The following is a 19,723-nucleotide window of genomic DNA, read 5'->3' on the forward strand; positions in this document are numbered from 1 at the left end:
ATGAAGTTAAACGACCAACGTGATTGCTCTATTGTCTCAAGCAACACGGTGAGGTCCTAACATGGACGCTGCAATGTGGAATCGACACTGGGCTGGAGAAGCTCGATCCAGTCTTTTTGAGAACAGTGACTATTATCGAAATCTGTTTAATTTAAGCTTCTAGAATAACAATTTTGATCTCTGATGATGAATAGTATGCGCAAGGGATTCATCGATTGGCTGGAAAATTCCATTCCTAAGTTGAAAATCTATGATTAAACTTTGATTTTGCTTTTGTACTTGATTAGAAACATTTGAAACTGAAGCAAATTGGGCCATATATACTCATCTTGCCTTTTACCCAATACTTGATACTTTATATCTGACGATATCAAACACGTTATGGGATAGTGAGCAAATTCGTAATCTAGTTACTGGTAATATTCCTGACACAAATTCAATATCTTGAAGATCTATCGAGCATCTTAGCTTATGGAACTTAAAATGGTTAAAGAGGGACTTGAGTGATGGCTTAGACAAGAGGGAGGGACTTCTTAGTTGGAGGATACAGCCTACAAAAATTCAGCATTCCAGAAAAGGACAAAGACATACTAAAACGCTCTAAAAAGGCTCCGCCTTGTTTTCACGAAAGCACTTTTTATGAGCACAATAAAATAGCAAATGACAAATAGAAAGGAAGTTTTTGAATACTTCGTGTGTTTAATTCCTCCAATTTTTCGTACAATTTCGATATAAAATGAAGAAAAGACTATTGGCAGAAATTTCAGAAGGGTTGAAAGCATACTACAACTGGCCTTTTAAAACCATCAAGAAAATATAAGTATCGTAAACAGATAAAGAACCTTCAAAGCAGGGGAAAATATGAGAACAGCCAGACACCAGCTAGCTAGAAATTGCTCATCCTGTAAAAAACGAATGTATAAAGCCAAGCAAAATAAGATAAACGATTTTTTCAAGGTCCTTTAAAATTCGGTAACTTGACCGGCGTCTTCTCTGCGACAGCTTAATTTAACTTAGTTCTAATCTCATTGAAGCATTAAGGTTGATGCCTCCCATCCCATTAGATAAATAAGGCAAATGCGGCCTTTTCGTAATGGAAAAACAAGACATTCAGACTAAAGGGATGACTTTACTTTTACCTTCAGTGAACTGAAAAATTTGACAGTTTATAGTCCCATTAAAAACAACCTGTTTTGCAATGAATTGCAAATAACAAATAATTTAGGGGCTTATGTCTGGTTTCAAGTGGGACAAATCCTCGGTGAGAAAGAACAGTACCGTCGAGAGAGGGGGTAGCCGTGGTAAATTCCCAGGGCCCAGGTCTAAAGAAGGACGCGCGAAAAGTTTTTCCCCTGCGCCACTTCTCCTGCACGAGGGCCCATGTTGTTTATAGCCCCTGGGCCAAAGCTGGCTCTATGGACCTGAGAGCGGACCGACTATTCTAAATGAGTGCCAGCAAGGAGAGATTCTTTATAGTGCTAAAGTGGTGACAGAACAGTTCCCTTAGACAATCTATTTTATTTTCGGCTAGCGTAATCTCGGTTTTTCAAACATTATTTGAGCCAACAGCAATTATTTGCGTAATACATTAATAAACCCCACCCGTGTAACTCGAATTAAAGCACCCAAACTAGCATGCAAATTTTCACATTACATGATTTTAGTCCATGATAGACCACATATTCAATGAAAAACTTAAATTAAAGAACAATTTCCAAGATGTCTTATTGTCGACATCGATTTCAGAATGTCTTCTATCTCGAGACGAACTTGCAAAAGTAAAAAAAACTTTTAAAAAAGCTATGTATGGCAAATTTCAGATGGTTTTAGCTAGCCCCCCACACCGTCCTCATTCCCCACTTTCGGTTTGATTTGTATTATCGGCTTCTCTTCGACTCCTAGACCCCCATATGCAAGGGAAAATGTCCGGTTCTAAAAAGAACTGATCTCTAGATTTAACAAAACATTTCTGGCGAGATCACCATCTGCTGGGAAAATTCACAAGGTTGAATGTTCTATAACGTCATAAACACGTGCTCTTTAATTCAAAATATATAAAAGCGCTTGAACATCAAAAGAAAATTTCCTGAAAACAGTTTTCACGACAAAGCAAGTGATGGATTATCGGAAATTTTTCACAACACAGGTTTTTATCAAATATTCAGAACTGCGAATGGGTTTTATCCCAAAATCTAATGAAAAAACGAAAGCATGGTACGTTGTGTCAGAGACTAAAAACAAGGTACAGTTTCCGTTACGGGTGCACCTTCCATAAGCAGCTTGTTTGGGAAAATAAAAGAGCGATAAAAGAGGCTAGAGTTCCTTTAGGCCCAGCTTGTTGGGAAGATAAAAGAGCGATAAAAGAGGGTAGAGTTCCTTTAGGCCCAGCTTGTTGGGAAGATAAAAGAGCGATAAAAGAGGGTAGAGTTCCTTTAGGCCCAGCTTGTTGGGAAGATAAAAGAGCGATAAAAGAGGGTAGAGTTCCTTTAGGCCCAGCTTGTAGGGAAGATAAAAGAGCGATAAAAGAGGGTAGAGTTCCTTTAGGCCCAGCTTGTTGGAAAGATAAAAGAGCGATAAAAGAGGGTAGAGTTCCTTTAGGCCCAGCTTGTAGGGAAGATAAAAGAGCGATAAAAGAGGGTAGAGTTCCTTTTGGCCCAGTTTGTAGGGAAGATTAGCGAGCGATAAAAGAGGGTAGAGTTCCTTTAGGCCCAGCTTGTTGGGAAGATAAAAGAGCGAAAAAAAAGAGGGTAGAGTTCCTTTAGGCCCAGCTTGTTGGGAAGATAAAAGAGCGATAAAAGGGGGTAGAGTTCCTTTAGGCCCAGCTTGTTGGGAAGATAAAAGAGCGAAAAAAAAGAGGGTAGAGTTCCTTTAGGCCCAGCTTGTTGGGAAGATAAAAGAGCGATAAAAGGGGGTAGAGTTCCTTTAGGCCCAGCTTGTTGGGAAGATAAAAGAGCGAAAAAAAAGAGGGTAGAGTTCCTTTAGGCCCAGCTTGTTGGGAAGAAAAAAGAGCGATAAAAGGGGGTAGAGTTTCTTTAGGCCCAGCTTGTAGGGAAGATAAAAGAGCGATAAAAGAGGGTAGAGTTTCTTTAGGCCCAGCTTGTTTGGAAGATAAAAGAGCGATAAAAGAGGGTAGAGTTTCTTTAGGCCCAGCTTGTTGGGAAGATAAAAGAGCGATAAAAGAGGGTAGAGTTCCTTTAGGCCCAGCTTGTAGGGAAGATAAAAGAACGATAAAAGAGGGTAGAGTTTCTTTAGGCCCAGCTTGTTCGGAAGATAAAAGAGCGAACTCATGCCATTCGGTAGGGCCCACTGATCAATGGCAGGGCCATGTAGAGAATATGCGCAACAATAAATGCTTTCACGCGCATGACGTCATGGCCGTAATGACGGTGGTGGCTTCCTTATTAGAGACTTTTGCCAGTTCGTCTGCCTCGCAGTGAAGTTCTTATACTACAAACTGCTACGTTGCGCGTGTCTAAAATGTCATTGCTATCAACATAAGAGGAATCTTACCCAAGAGACCACTCTCCCGTTGAAACATGGCAGCAGTGTGTCGTCATCGATTATTTCCTCTTTGACAACACTAGAAGAATGAATATAGAGACAGTTATATAAAGTGGTGAGCAACAAATGAAAAAAAGATGGCATGTTAATGTAAAATGATAGCACTCTGACATCAGAAGGTATAAATGTACACAAGAAGAATACAGACAGCTCGAAAACAAGAGGAAATTATTTTGTCTCGTGAATCTGAAAATAATTCAGCAAACTTTTTGCCTACGAAAGATCGAGAAAAAAATGAAATAAGAAAGATAGTGGATTTTTACTTTTCGTATGCAACAAAAAAACAACCATAAATTAAGGTTTACTTGATAAAAATTCTCATAAATAGGTTAAGTACGTAGAGCTAGAACCATGCATAAAATGACGAATAGTGTTTTTTTCAATCTATGTTCATTCGCTAAGAAAAATGTTAAACAGAAGTATTGTAATAGTTTCGGCTGCCTAAATATTTTGACTTTTCTTTTTAAAGGTTTGTCAATACGTGGTTTGTTGAGGTTCGTCGTTGTTAAAGGCTTTCTTACCAGGGGAAACAATTTGAGCATTCCACAACAAGACTTTGAACATTCGACAGTATCAACATTGTCAGTAGGAATTCTACAGAATTTTGGAAACGGCAACACGCTATTTTGATGCACAAAATGCATACACAAAAACAGTTAACGTGAATAAATTAAATTTGTCTATTTTCTTTTAAATTTGAAGCACGTTATAACGATACAAAGCACGACTGTTTGCAATGAAAGCCAACATTTGCAATGAATGGCCTAACAAAAACGAAAGCCATTTTGGACGCACCACTAACCAATCCTATTGAATAGCATAATGTAGAGTGAGTTTATGAGTTTGGGCAAATTTCTTCCTAATATTCATTAAACTAAGAAAGAACAAAGAATTTCCATTGAATAAATTCATTTTTATGATTGTTTTCAAAACCAATGTCGTTTTTTATTGAAGCTGTGATACGAAAGACTGTAACGATATATCCATTACAATGTTAGATAACAGGCTTATATCTATTTTAAAATGTGTCCCTTTCCAAATGTCCCTACCATGTCAAAATTAGGAAAGAATTGGGAGAAAAGGCAGTTACAAAGAAACGTGTACGTCATAATTCAATCTAAAGATATCGAAAGTGATCATAAAGCACAATTTTCAATCATTGTACATAAACAGCCTGTTTAAAACCACACTCTGGAACACCAATCGGTACATCTAGTTTTAATAAAATGCAGCATCGTGATATAAACACATTAGAATCAATATTTTAATATTGCCTTATCGCAAAAATATAGGATACACTAATATTCTAGCGGAAATTGTATTGAATTCTATTAACTTTGAAATGGCAATGAATTTGTCATAATACTGTAAACAAATGAGAAATCGGTAATATTGAGCAAGTTTCTTAGCAGGAAATCGGTTCTATTGAAAATTAGTTGGTGGTTCTCTTGAGTGGTTTTAAAACTTATTTTGTTTTCCACAGAACAGGATTAGAGCTGCAACCCTGAAGTGGAAGATAAAAGTCAAAGAGAATTACTTAATCTGAGCAGCGTTTGAAGGCCTAACAAATAGATTTTGCCCTAGGCAAAACCACAAGCAGATGGTTAGACACTAGCCTGAATTTTCATCAGGCTTTTTTGAATTTGTTTCTAGTAATCACAGTCCCGAAACTGCATAGGATTAAAGTGTTAAGGAAGCGTTTTTAAAAAACAACTGAGTCGAACAATGCAATGAACCATCATAAACTGCAAACAACAAAGTGCATTAAAACACAAAGTTAAAAGTTTGACTGTTTTGAGTAATTTCATCGTGAAATTATTAACACTTTAACAAAATATTTATAAAAAGGGATCATGAAATGTCCTTGAAAAGGCATCTAAAAATCATGTCTCCAAAAACAGACTTAATTTTTTATCAATAAATCTCATAAAATAACTTTTTTACTTAGATATAAACACCAGATTAACTTTATTCTTAAAAACATCAAACTTTGCAGGTAAATAAAAATTTGCCAGGTATTTTCTGTCTTGAAAAGCTGTTCATAAAATATAATTTTTTATCTCTAGCACATCCGGCTGTCCTTCCTGGCTATCTGCCTATCTAAAAAACTCAATTGCTTATTGTCTTAATCAAATAATATGGCTTATCCTAAGAAATGTCATTTGTAAAATGAAAGCATCTTTTATGTTTGAATGTCATTAGCACGATGTTCAAGATAAGGCTACGATGAAGCAAATACACTTGAATATTATCCTGGAAACTTAAATCAAATACTAGATTCAACTATGGTGCAATCAGGGACGCCAGAGAAGGGGGTTAGGAGGGCAACCACCCTGATGCCTTTTGATAGGAGGGGCAAGGGGGCCAGAGTGCCCTTTTCAATAAAATGCCCTTGAAACCGGCCAATTGTAATAATCAGAGAGATTCATATAAAATTCTGAACTTCTTAAAATTTGTAAAATAATTCCTTATGCCTAAAGTTAGCCAATGTTCAAGATACCTAAAGAAAATCATTTTCAAAATGAAAGAAACATTTTTTTAATTATTGCAACTTTACATTTGCTGCAACCATTAATTTTCCACATCCACATCAGGCCTGGCCGTTTGAGGCGAGCGATAGCTCGCGCTCGCCTCCACGCTCCCCTCGCAATCTGAGGCGAGCTATGAATTGCTCTCGTAAACAGAACATGAAGGGAGAATCGCTCCCCTAAAATTTTCATTCATTTGCCCTTTTCCTATTCAGAGAATCCTGAAAACTTACAAGGGTTAATTGGTTTATTTTTGTAACAGCAATTTTTCCCGTCATTGCATTTTTTGCAAATAACTCTTTGCTTGTTGGGCGGTTTTTGTTATGATAGGCATTAACCTCGATCTATTTGGAAAAGGATAGTTAAGCGAAAGGTATGTTTGTAGCGATTAGAACCTTTCAATGTTAAGAAAACAGGCATGTTTTTGAAAGGAAAGTCGAAGAAATTGGTAGGAATTGTAGATTGGGGGATATAATAAAACAGCAAGTCCCTTCAAGCAATGGAAACAAAACTATGCCTCAAAGAGAACAGGGTACTATGTCTTGCAGATAAAAAACGACAACCAAAACATGGAATTCCATTATACAGCGGCATTTACTGAAAAACCCAGATTGGGTGAAAACTATAACGGCGACATGTTTTGCATTATTGGGAAAGCCTGATCATCGTTCCATCTAGCAGTTTGTGAACATATCTACTATATAAACATGACCGACCGCTTTTGTGTAGACAGAAAGAGTTCGTTTTCACCTTAGGACTCCGTTGGTAACATTTTCAATAGGAAAGCGGCACTGATTGGACGACCTCAACAGTCATGTGCTTGCGTTTTCTGATTGGCCTATTTCGATCCAAAACTGGGTATTTTGTCGTAGAGTTTTCCATCTATCTTCTGACGTTTTATACTCTGCAGAGTGCTAGACGAATAACTTAAGTTTGTTTCAAAATTTGTTTTTCAAAGCCATTTTCAAATTCTGCACAACAAAAAGATTGTTTGTCAAGAGAATTGTTGTTTTTGTGTTGTGTCAGCTTTACATGAAACTGAAAGAGTCTGTTCTTTTAAATACTTCAAGTAAAGGGGGTGCCTGATTCATGGTTAAAGCAAATGCAAATTGAATAAAGTAAAACAGCATACTCCTGACTGAGGCTAATAAAGGCAACCAACAGATACTAAAGGGGCTTAAGTTATCTGTCGATTGTCTTTAAAGTACATTCTATGTGTTACTGATTTAGCTCTTCTCAGCAAATGAGGGGAGCGATTCACAGCTCACCTATAAAAATACAAACGGCCAGGCCTGCCACATCCATCCTTATTTTTCAGTAAGAACATGCTTTTTCAGCAACCATAAGCCATTTAACTTTCAATGAGATTGTTTCAGGAATTTAAAATTTGGTTAATAATCAATAGCATTAAAAACATAGTTGTTTTTCATAATATACAGCTAATTGCTGAAAAAGTGCCTGAAAAGTGGAAGAATCACTTCCATGAAGCTTGTTTCACCCAGGAAAGCAAATTTTTAGGGAAAATACCAAAGAGAATAATATTAGTGGCAAGCCATTTTTTACAAAGGATAATATATCTTCTCAATCACAAAATTATATTTAAAATATCAAAATAGAATGAGTACCTCTTGTAGTTTTATAGATAACCCAAAGAAATTATTTTGTTTCACTCAGAATTTCACTCAGATACTTATAACTGATCTGAGTTATCATAACACAGAGGAACATACTTGTAAAATTAAGAAAATTGTAAAAACTAGAAGAAATTGGAGTGACTCTGATAATGCAAAAAATTCAGGAGTTCAATGTAAAGCAAACATTGACGCATTTTTTGTGCATCCTTTTTAACAGTTGAACTATCGTCATTTCAAGAATATAACTGGGAAGAAGCAGTTTCTTTGGACTTTGCATTGAACAAATATGTAATCAGGAAAGGTTGCATATATCAGGAAAAAGTAATTTCCAAGTTATAGCCTAGGATAGCAGTTAAAAAGAAATAATCAAAAAAGTAGGGATTATCTTTCTGGTATCATAAGAATGGGGACAAAATTTCTACTGTTTTTTATCTAGAGTAATGATAAATCTCAAAAGCCATGAACTTTGGTATTTGAAATATGAATAACATAAAAATGAATGAAAGATTTTGATATTTGAAATCTGGTGCAAGAAAATAGCATTGTTCAATGGTTAAAATGCGAACAATTTTGAGAATTTTTGTATAATCTATAAAGATTATAAAATCATTTATTGGACAATGATTAACTCAAATGTGACAGCTGGCCCAAATTTTAGCTTTGTATGATCAAGTGGATAAACAATTTCTTGTAATAATTGACAATTTTGGCTTTTGGAGTTCAGAAAGTAAAAAATTCTTCAGGTATCATGTAAATCCATTTTGTACAATTTATTCTATAATGCAAACTTACTGGCCTACATAAATATCAGGAGGTCTACTTAAGCACAGAGTGACAAAGAAACCTTCTTGCCTATTCAATTTTGATAAACATATTGCTAGAGATATGAGGTTATAGAGATATGGATAAACAACATCCAATGTTTCTCCTTTTGGGGACTTTTTGACTTCCCTGTCCATAAGATCATGACAAAGTATCTGGCTCATAACACAATGCCCATGAACATTAGACTACAGGTTCTAAATTGGAGCTTCTATACAAACAACATACAATTTTTTATAGGTAAATCAATTCTATAATGAAATTTAACTTAGGACTATGGATTTTGTAAAGATTTTAGGTTCTTATAAGACAGTTTGAAAAATTGTTAAACCCTTAGATTCTTTCTAGCACTGTCTCTAAATGGAAAAGCAACTGTTAAGTTCATCAGTGCTAGAAAAAAGGGCAATTATAAATAAAATCCTTCGTTATGGGTTTATGCCATTGAATGAGCATTAAAATCTGCTGCCTTTTACTCCAAGATCTTTGAAACTTCTGTGCTGCAGAAGCTCAACACAGACAAAGGAAAACACATTTGAAAACTGATTTTCTATTGTTCTTTGAACAAATCCAAACCACTCGATATACACCTACGAGCGATTTGAGGTTTCACATAAGGCTCCTAAAATATTCCCATAGGTTACCTTGAAGGCTGAAATCATTCTCAAAGTTAAAAGGTCCTAATCCTTCAAGTGTTTCAGAGAAGATTATGAATCATGTTTTGTACTGATATACATTAAACCGCAATGCGGGCTTTCTTAACTACTAAATTAGATCGGGTCGCTCCTAACAAAATAAATAGCAAACACAACACCGATGACATAATTAATTTTGTAGGTTTGTGCTAAAACAGAACGGCAATATCGACCCAAACATGAAATACCTACGGGCGTCCTTTGTTTTAATCGTGGCAACAAAAATTCCACTACAATGAAGTTTTAAAGATTGAAGAAAAATGGAGATAGCGAGAAAAAGTCTGTACTTCAAGGGGCAAATACTAATGTTCAAGTCTGACATTAGATTTTGCGAAGGAAACCGTCTTGCTAGTGCGTTTCAAAGGGAAGGAGGGCATCTCATAAAATCACGCTGTGCACCTGGAGTTTTTAGTCAAATGAAGGAATAGGCTCACTCGTTAGATATTCCTATGAACGAGTCGGACAGCTAAGAACTCTGTATCATCCATTCATGCCAAACGATAAACTATAAACATTCTTTACAAATTGGTAAACCATCACTCTTTGCTGTAACGACACAGCTTTGAGCATATTCTTTGGCTAGATGACCTCGATTTTGATAGCACATTGTAGACAAGCCTTCGCGGGAAATATCTGAATACTCATGGCTGAAAATATTCCGAAATGGACAATTTTTATCGAAATACCTTAATATCCAGACAAATTAAATTTCTAAGCGTTTTTCTTAGGTGAATCTTCGAGAAATTCGAACTGTAAACAAAGTGGATTGGAGTCTAGTCTATGACAACATAAATATTCCTGACTTGTTGATCACCGGCAGCAAATGACTGCATGTATAAAAATAATACAATTCGTGTTTAAATGAATCTATAAATGCGCATAAATGCAATAAAGCGTGATTTTTGTGCTTATTCTACCGGAATTAAGTCAGAACCTTCCTTCCTCTCTTGCTGTGATTTCCAAATCATTTGATTTTGACTCGACAACCTAATAATTTCCAAGCCGTTATTATGGTAAACCTTACTTCCATTCGACCGATCAAATCATTTGCAATAAAAGCGAATACTCCTAGCACAATATTTGTTAACTTTCAATTCAGGCACGATGATTTTAGGCATAGAAGCAAGGTCATACAACAAAGCAACTCTGTGCAAAGAGAGCTTCGCGGCGGACGCCGAAAGGCAATAAGATTAGGCCATACTCACCCGAAATCATCATCCATAGACTTGAAGAAAAACTTGTAATTAGGTCGATTGAGTACATTTTTGAAATCCCCTAAAGTTACTTGATCAGATGGTTTAGGTATCTTGACTAAATAAGGCGTCTCTTCGTCATCTATGTGATAAATTATTTTCGTTTCATCAGCCATCCCTTCTCATCAAGATCAAAGACACAACCTCCAAATTATGTGCGGTTGGCATTGTTTGTCATATTGCTGAGGGTGGAATTAAAGCGCCTTCGCAAGAGCGGCACGAGCAATGGTTTCCAAAGCCGTTGCAAACAGTCATTGGAACTAAATTTGATATTTACGGGTATTTTTACTAAGGTATATTTAGAAAAGCAGAAGGTAGCATAAGATAACGTGAAATGTAACACCTTACAAGTTGCAACGAGCAGTGGTTTTGCCAGCCCGAAAAACTGAGGTGGACAAAAAACGTTCTCGACCACACCCTGCAGACTCTCGAACAACGTGGGAAACGCCTTTTTTAGTATCTTTGATCCATTCTGAAATTTTTAGAAAGCAGCATTCTAAGGCAGCATTCTCAAATGCGCTAAAAACCCAAACATATTTTTTTATAAATAAACCACTTTTGCCGAGGCTTGATGTTTTTTTTGTTTTTAAATAATTTGGGGCTCGGATATTCTTAATGACTTGTTCGTTCTTCAACATTAACTTTCATTCTAAAAGTTTTTTCTTAGAGTATTGGACAACAGTTTTGCATTTCATTTCAAGAGGTACAGTTTATTAGCTGATAAACGTTGCTCTCTCTTTTTAACACGAACAAACAATAGCTTTTTTCAAAATAGAGTGTATATGTTTTTTTGGATGTGTTCTCTTAGAGTAAATAGAGGTGAATATGTCAACGTGACAGGGGAAGAAATATAAGAATTACAGGCTTTACTAAAGTTCTTGCTTCCTTCTAGCTTTATCCTTGATCTTTGCGCCTCTGCTTGAGCTGTGGGCACAAGAGCATGAAACTGCATTACATGAAACTGCAAGAATGAATGAATGACAAGGAAGAGGAGAAATATCTTCCATATTATAGCCCTCTCTTTTTCTTTTTGTTAATTAGAAACTCATTTACCCTTGGCACTCTACTTGACCTTCGAAATTGAACGAAACAATGCTTTTACGAATTTCAAGAAGAAATATGGGAATGAACCCACAAAATCAGAGAAATATGCTGCAAATTACTTGTCAAGTCCCAAATAGAGAAATTAGCCCAAGTTAATATATATCTGGTTACATAAAAGAGTATATCAAAACTGGAATTATCTGTTTGAGTTGGCAGGTACTCAGATTTTCAACAATACTTCCAAGGTAACACAATGCAAGGATTTTGAATGAGATAAAAACCAGGATATACTTGTTTGTGTGATAATCAAACAACTGGTCTATTCACAGAGTAGCCTCAAGGTAGCCTTTGATTTTAGAAGTATACTTCAAATCAAGGTTTAGGGGCTGTAGATATTACACAGAACCGATGTTGACATAGCGTCATAAAATTTACTTCAAAAGTCCTGGGTACTATAACGTCACTTCATTATAATCAGGTCCTATAAACTTTACTCGTCCGGTAATTTTCAAGATAAAGTGTTTATGGAGATTCTTGATTCAATTCTAACATCGTTAACCAGCAGGTAAAAGAATGGTGAAAAAGTGAAATGGGTTTTCGATATATCTACTGTGATCCAGCCTTAATCAACTGCTTCACCAAGGCAAGTTGCCCCCCCCCCTCCTCTTAGCTAGCAACTATAGTCATGTTGTCAGTAAAAGAGCCTTCCTTGAGGGAGGGGGTATCGACTTCCTGCCCCTTGCTTGTTTGCTTGTCATACGATCTAGCTAGGGGATCAGATGACATTTCAAATACTTTGCCTACCAGCAGGTTTTTTTATTACAAAACTTGCTTGATTGGATATCATTTTTGTAGAAAGGAAAAAAGTCCGCATGTTTAAAAACCTTTGTCTTTCTTTATTATAAGAGCCTGACATCGACCAAGAGGAGTACCTTAACATTCTAAGCTAAAGGCTGGTAGGTCGTGTAAAGTAGAAATTATCGACGTAGACATACTATGAAGACGCCTAAGCTCAGGGACGTAAATTGACGGAAATTTTGAGGAGGGTAAAGGATACGAAACTTCCGACTGACAATAAGCTAACTGTAGTTTTCAAAACCTTTACTTACAGGACCTTTCTTTCCTTTCCGTACTGTGAAAACTCTCAGCATAAGCGTTATGTTATTTTTTCTAACTTAAATTTTCCGTTTACACTCAAATGTCCGACTAATTCAAAGGATTTCAAAGATTGGGTGGTGTGACACCCTATCACCCCCCCCCCCTCCCTCCCCGAGTACTTACATAGCTAACTAAATTCTAACGATACCTGTCGTCTGATGTTTTATCTACCAACTAAAGATTTTCAGACCAACTGAAACTTTCCAAAACCAACTGAAAATTTTAAAAACCGACTTATGTAACAATGAGGCGGGGAAGTTCACACCGCCTACACTCCCTTTCAGATACGCCCCTACATCGACCACACTGCTCTTTATATATTTCACTAAATCATGTTATGCTTCTAGATATTAAGCTTATTTATACTCGTCTTTTTTTGATATTGGTCTAACAAGTCAGATATGACAAGGGTGCGACCATAATAGGATTAATGTAATATCAAGGAATAATTTTTTCGTTTACTGAAGGCAAAAACACATCACTTACAAAGCATTGAAAGTAGGTTGTTTTCAATTATTACCGAATCGTTAAATGTCCTTCATTAAATGCAAATGTTATTTGGATCTATCAGCTGAGGGCTTATCAAGTACATTTCCATTAAAATCATATTGTCAATCGAAGGCGTTTCAAGTCCTTGTTGTCAGCCGTGGCTGCAAAGTCCAAAAATCACCAATTAATCTCTCATACTAGGCTAGCTTTTTTAATAACATTCAAGACCTTATGTTGGCTCTGCATGTCCCAGAATCCTGAACTGGACCTACATCACAGTTTAGAGCTGAACGCCCTCATCCTCCTACTCCGTTTCATTTCATATGTTTTGAGTGTGTCGCCTTTCAGCAATGCTGATTTTCAAGGAGCCCTTCACTGAAAAATCGTTATGCTCTAAAAAATAAATTTATATCGCTATCCTATATAAGACAAAATAATAATCTAATTACAGTTTGATATCATAAAACCCTTCTTTAAAAAGTATCTAATAATATATTATCTATAAATGGCAAACACTTATTTACAACTGAGCAAGATATTGCCCAAAACTGTGAAGGGAGAGTGCTTGCTTACAACTCTAAACAGGGCATTTTTGTCCATTTTTGAAATTTTCTTTCGTACCCTTAAGTCAGTTGATATATTCACAAGATTCCTCGAGTATTGAAACTGTTTCGAAATCGCTGCCGATCCAGAGATTAAACATTTTTGAAAGGTCTAATCAGCTGTGTTACAAAGAGTACCAACCAACCAGTATTAGTCCAAAGCAACAATCTTTTTTATGGAGTACAGGTTTAGTCTTTCGAAGAATTGCTTGGAACTGACTGAACTTTTTATCTCGTTCAGGGAATTGAGTTTGGCAAAACCAGTAAAACTGGGGCAGGGTGATTGCTACGGCATCTCCACTTTTTTGCACTGCAAACAGAGTTTTAAGACTGACAAAACAACTGACATTTGGCAGTCTGTAAACTATCATGCCTAATTGGGCCCTTAACTTATAGTTCGTGATGTAATCTGAGTTATTGGAGAGTTTGCTCCACACCCCACTGTGTCTGTTACTGTGTAATTTGTAACAGAATATCTCGAAGTAAGAAACAATTTGAAATTGCTACTATATGAACACGTTATAAAAAGGTTTTTTAAAATTGTGTCCAAGCTAATGCCTTGGGATGAAAAGCAAGCAGTTCAGTTCATTTGCCTTGCTAAACATCTTTAACGATAGTGCTGGTATACTTGAACTACGAAGGTTGGAAATGAGTATATTGTGTGATGGGACATGAGTACATTATACGCACCAGACTTTATAAAACAATAACCATATTTTTCTGAAACCCAAACATATGAACTCCAGCTTTTCTATTTGGCAGGGATCCTTGCCCTTTGAATTAATCTCTCTTTTGATTAATCTGTCTGCTCTGCCAGCTATATGGTTCTTAGGACATGACCACGACCTCACCTTTTTCTTCGAGCGAAATGAGATCTATAGCAGTTGCGACTAAAATGCTTTAAATAAGGTTAGTTCCAACTGTATTTTGACAACATGAACGCATTAAAACTAAATCTTTGACCCAGTGTAGCTTTAAGTGACAACCCACAACTCTCGATTATACTAAAAAATTACTTTTCATACAATATATTTCATATATCATGGCATTCACGATTAGACAGTTGAATGAAATATCTTAGGATTTCTCTACATTGTTGTTACCTCTCAATGTGAAGTAGCCATAAATTATACAAAATTACTGGAATCGATGAATTGAAATTTCAAGTAATTTTTTCTCGTTAAAACTGCGTTTAAAAAGCATCCTTTTATTCTAGCCTCACCTTTATCTAAGCATCCTTTTATTCTAGCTTCACTTTCATCTAATGATTTCATTTCTGTACACTAATATTTCTTTGATCAAAATACCCTTACAGAAGGCCTTCACCAAAACCTCTTGGCTTCTACAACTTCTACAACGAGTCTTTTAGCTATATCTGTGTAGGTGTTTGCAGAAATTATTTATCGAAATTACCCAAATCACTTACTGTAGGTACAAAATAAAGAATATTTGAAAATCATTGGATGACTTGGCTCTTGGCTTGTATTTTAGGACCATCGCAAAAAAGCTATTTTTGCAATGAATGGTAAAAATCCGCAGTATTTTGTACAGTATTGTAAAGCTATGATAGTTGTTGATAGCAGAATCTCCTTTCTTCAAATTTTCTATTCACAGGACATCTGACGAAAGAAGGCCGGGGGCCATAGCCCCTTTTTTGCAAGGCAAACAAGCTTTTTTAAATTTTTTTGCTGCGGGTGTTAAATATTTCTCTTGGACACCAACTTTACAACCATGTGTCGGAGCCCATGATTCAGCGCAATCAAATCAAGAATGGAAAGGCCGCTGAAAATGAATTCGAAAGTAAATTATAGATAAAGCTCCTAGTTTAGTCTATAAAGCTATACATAGTTATGATATCCCTAAATACATTGCCATTATCTAATCATTTAATACACTACCAGCTAGGTAATTCAGTACTCTAGTTTATCAGGCAATTACACCATTGTTACTGGCAATTTTATTATTGTTAAAGTTCAAACGAATCCAATGGGATCCTTGACTCTTTCTTTGATATGACTTATTAAACAAAAAACAATTAAATAAGCTAGGCCTGGCCAACCAATTTCTTTGATCCTTAATCCATATGATTTATTCATAGCCTGCTGTATAGGGCTTAACAAATCATAAAATTAACAGTCTATATACTTTATTGCAATATCTAATTGAATAGGTACTTTGCTGAAAACGATTATTCTGAACTAATCATGTGTATAATGAGTTCGGAGAAGATGTAAGAGTTGAAAATTTCTTTTAGGTCCAATGAAAAATGAGAAGACTTAGCATGGAAGAAGATTTATGCTAGAAAACGTCTCCCCATTATGCGTAACTATCAATTTTCATTGACAGTAAGACAGAAAAATATTTGTAGATTTGGTGAGGAAGTTAAGAGCTGGTTTTACAAAGGTGTTATTGTCAGACACTTTTAAATGCAAGCAGTGAAATTCATCTTCATTTCTGAATTTTGTATGCCTCTTAGATAAACCATTAGGCAATTGTTGTTTGAACCCAAAGAAGAATTGCTTGTCTTAACAGAAAATTCCTTAATTCATATCCATTTGGCAATTGTTTTACTTTTAAAGTGATATTAGCTTAAGCTTCTTCAAGCGTATCTGTATATAGAATAGACAATTGCGTGTGGTGAGTGGGGCACCAAATCATGTTCATTTCAAAAATTGGAATTGGTTGGGGTGTAACAACATTAGCCATTTTCACGCAGTTGTAAAAAACCAAGCGAACAATTTGCTGTGCTCTTTATTTCTAACAAAATTTTCGAATTCTTTTTCCAGTTGGATGTTCTGGGAGTAAAATCAAAAGATTTGATTTGCTGTATGCCAATGTCAAAAATTTGATTGAATGAATAAAGTTGCCTAAAATTCTGTCATCCAGAGAAAGGCATTAATATGTCTGCCATAGTTTGCAAAGTTCCTCCATTTACATGTTCTAGATCCATTCTATTTATCAAACAGCAGTCAAATCTCTGCAGAATGTTCTTAAACATTACATAACTTTATACCAGTGTGTTACATTCCAGCGTTATCAAATCTTCTTATGACATTTGAGTATCTAAACCCAATTTTCCCATAATCACGAAGTGCGACAAGCAGACTTTCCTGGTCCATTTTTCATTCTTCCTACTTCTGATGGGTCCTATAGATTCTAAATTGAAGCAAAATGAAAAAACTCTCTTTTGGACGATTTTGTCAAAGTATCCAACAATTCTAAGTGTATGCTAATATAAAAATATTAACCATTCCCTCCTGCCAAAAGGTGAAATTCAGTGACAAAATCCACCAGGAAATATTGAATTGAAACAAATTGCAAAAAGTTGAACTTAGTAACTCTATGTTACAGCTGGGCGAAATATGACAAGAAAGGAAACCTGTATGGCATTGCACCAGCTTGAAACAATTTAATATAAAAGCTAAGTCGCAGTAGACACCTAAACTTGAAATGCTAGAACGAGATTTTTTTTGGCCCTGGTTACGTAAGCAGTCAATAACAAAAGTCAATTGGAATTGACATTTCAACGGAACGATTTTCTTTAATTTCGTAGATCGCCTTTATTAATCGAAATGACAAAAAGTTATTTAAGTATCCTCAACCACATAAAATATTATGCAGATCTGAATAACATTTGCAAAGTAAATTATTTCTATCTTAGTGATTCTTGAAATATGATAATAGGATGATATTCATATTTCCTTAGCATAAAAATTCCCTATTTGACTTATAGATGGTCAAAGTTGTCACTTGAGGAGGGAGAACTGTTATTGCTTGAAGTTTTAATTAAGAAATTGAAGGATTGGTTAATGTTAGAAAAAAAGGAATCCAAACACAGCAGTAACTGAACCCATTAACATCAGAGCAAAAGCAAACTATCATGGCTGATGATTAGCGCGATGACCAAATGTTATCATTCCATTCTCGCCCGTCAGTGTCCCGTCAGTGTCCCGTCAGGCTTTTTAGGAAAATTTATTTTGTTAGAATCTTGCAACACGCAGTAAGCTTTTCCCGAAGTTCTTTGGAAAATTTCAGCAAGTAAAAGCTGTTTGACGCTTCCTTTTAAAGGTTTGAAAGTGGGGGTTTAGGGGGATTCAAGGGAGGTGGGGGTTGGTACAATGAAAATATTATGTCACGTCCTCAGTATCATGTAACATCCTTCTACCAACAGCGAGGCCAAGACTAACTTTTGGCTATTTGCATTTGTATTTGTTATTAACTAGCATCCGAAGATAGTTTTTAAGAAACTGAAAAGCCTAATGCTTATTGAGCATTGTTCTGGTCCTTTCTCTCGATGCGACCACACCTCGTGATTCCTGCGCCTGGAATTACAGAGAGCTGGCGACTCTCCTCACTTTGGGTGAAAGTTTGGTCATGCCTGGGACTCGAAAAAAGGACCCTTAGGATTCGAATCACGGACCAACGAACAACTGAGCCATCCTTGCACAAGGCTACCCTAAGGCAAATTCAAAATCATAAGATGACATCAAGAAATAAACTTTGCAAAAATATTACCCTTAACCCAAAATTTCTTCACATCGAATTGAACTGGGATCTGGGCAGAAAAGATTGTATGTGCTTCTATCTTAATTATCATCTGTATTTTTCTGTATCCTCGAAATTGGAGAAGCATGACAAATTTGTTGTATGCCGTATATCTGTTGAATATTTCTAGATGAATCATGTCAAGTGAACTGGTTAACTATTTCTATTGCACCTTTCTCTACAGCATTGCAAATCTGTTATACCAACAATATCGCCTAAAAAAGGTTAGCTTAATGATTCTTTATACCTCCAGGCTACAGTTTTATGAAAAATGAGTGGATGCATCCGTGAATCTGATTTTGTTAAGAGACTCTAACCCTGAACCCCTTTCAATAAGTGCCTTTCTCCAAAACGCTTCTCCTGTAGAAAGCATCTACCTTGATTTTGCAGTTATGATTAAGGGCCTAGAGTGGTAATAAATTATAATTTCGGATTTTAGTTCAGTGTAGTAATATTCTACTTAGTTGAACATACTAGGGAGATAAAAAGCGGCGCGGAAAGGAACTGGCCACCCTACCAAACAATGCTGTGGCCAAGGACGATGCGCCCCCAATACCGCATTCCCCAACGTTGATAAATCGAACACGGGACAACCTTCTACCTTTTTAGTAAGAGACAGTGAAAAAATGTTTTGATCGAAACTGCTATTTTTCTTGTTGTTAAAACTGGAACGAAAGAGGTATTAATGTCTAAATAAAAAGCTGAACGAAAACAAGGACATAAATAAAAAACATAAAATATATAAACCCAGTTATGTTTATCTGATTGGCCTATTTCGATCCATAACTGGGTATATATTTTCCATCGTGTTCTTTCGAACCCTTATTCTGACATTTTATACTCTGAGGAGTGTCAGACGAAAAAGCTTTTAGTAGCAAGTTGTGAAATTTTTGCTTTTTTCAAAGCCATTACCCATTTCGTTCTATCATGCTCACGATATGGGCTCGATTCAAATTATTTCTCTATAAAAGAAGCTTTGTTTCGAATTAAGGTTACAAAAAGCTCTATTTTATATGAAGTTATTAACTGCCACTTTGGTTCCATAAAATTTTCTTGAACTTTAAACAAGCTAAATTTAAAAAATCAAGGAAATAAAAACCGGTAACACAATTCGATAGCCTTACTGCACTCATTAAAACTGAACTCTTTGTATGTGGTCCTCTTGATGGTGAAGGCAATTCTTCAATTTCGTTCTTGGAGCCTCTGGGTATTTACTTGATTCTACTGCCTGAGCAAATCATCCAGTTAGGGTGGATTCATAAAACAAAAGCGAGACTAGTCAGCAATTTAGCACGAAGATAATCCCAATCATAATCAGAAATGGAAATCGGATTTGCTCGAAGGAAATCTCTCCCATTCTTTTGTTTTTTTTGGAACCCTGAACTTGCTTTTCAG

At 35.9% G+C, this 19,723-nt stretch overlaps 1 protein-coding gene across 2 annotated transcripts in view; it reads right to left on the reverse strand.

The window, feature by feature from the left end:
- LOC135688288 (segment polarity protein dishevelled homolog DVL-3) overlaps nt 1-10,652 on the reverse strand; it is a 54,627-nt gene extending 43,975 nt beyond the window's left edge. Inside the window, exons 1-2 of one of the 2 annotated variants that reach the window (XM_065205069.2) lie at nt 10,443-10,652; nt 3,511-3,580 (exon numbers count right to left, since the gene is read on the reverse strand). In XM_065205069.2, coding sequence (XP_065061141.1) covers nt 3,511-3,580; nt 10,443-10,606 — 234 coding nt within the window. In that variant the 5' untranslated portion in view covers nt 10,607-10,652. The remainder of the gene's footprint in view (nt 1-3,510; nt 3,581-10,442) is intronic. The other variant, XM_065205070.2, reaches the window with a different exon arrangement.
- Between the last annotated feature and the right edge of the window lie 9,071 nt (nt 10,653-19,723).

This window comes from Rhopilema esculentum, chromosome 19, assembly GCF_057945365.1.
Source record: "Rhopilema esculentum isolate cy_ngs chromosome 19, ASM5794536v1, whole genome shotgun sequence".
Classification (NCBI taxonomy): Eukaryota; Metazoa; Cnidaria; class Scyphozoa; order Rhizostomeae; family Rhizostomatidae; genus Rhopilema; species Rhopilema esculentum.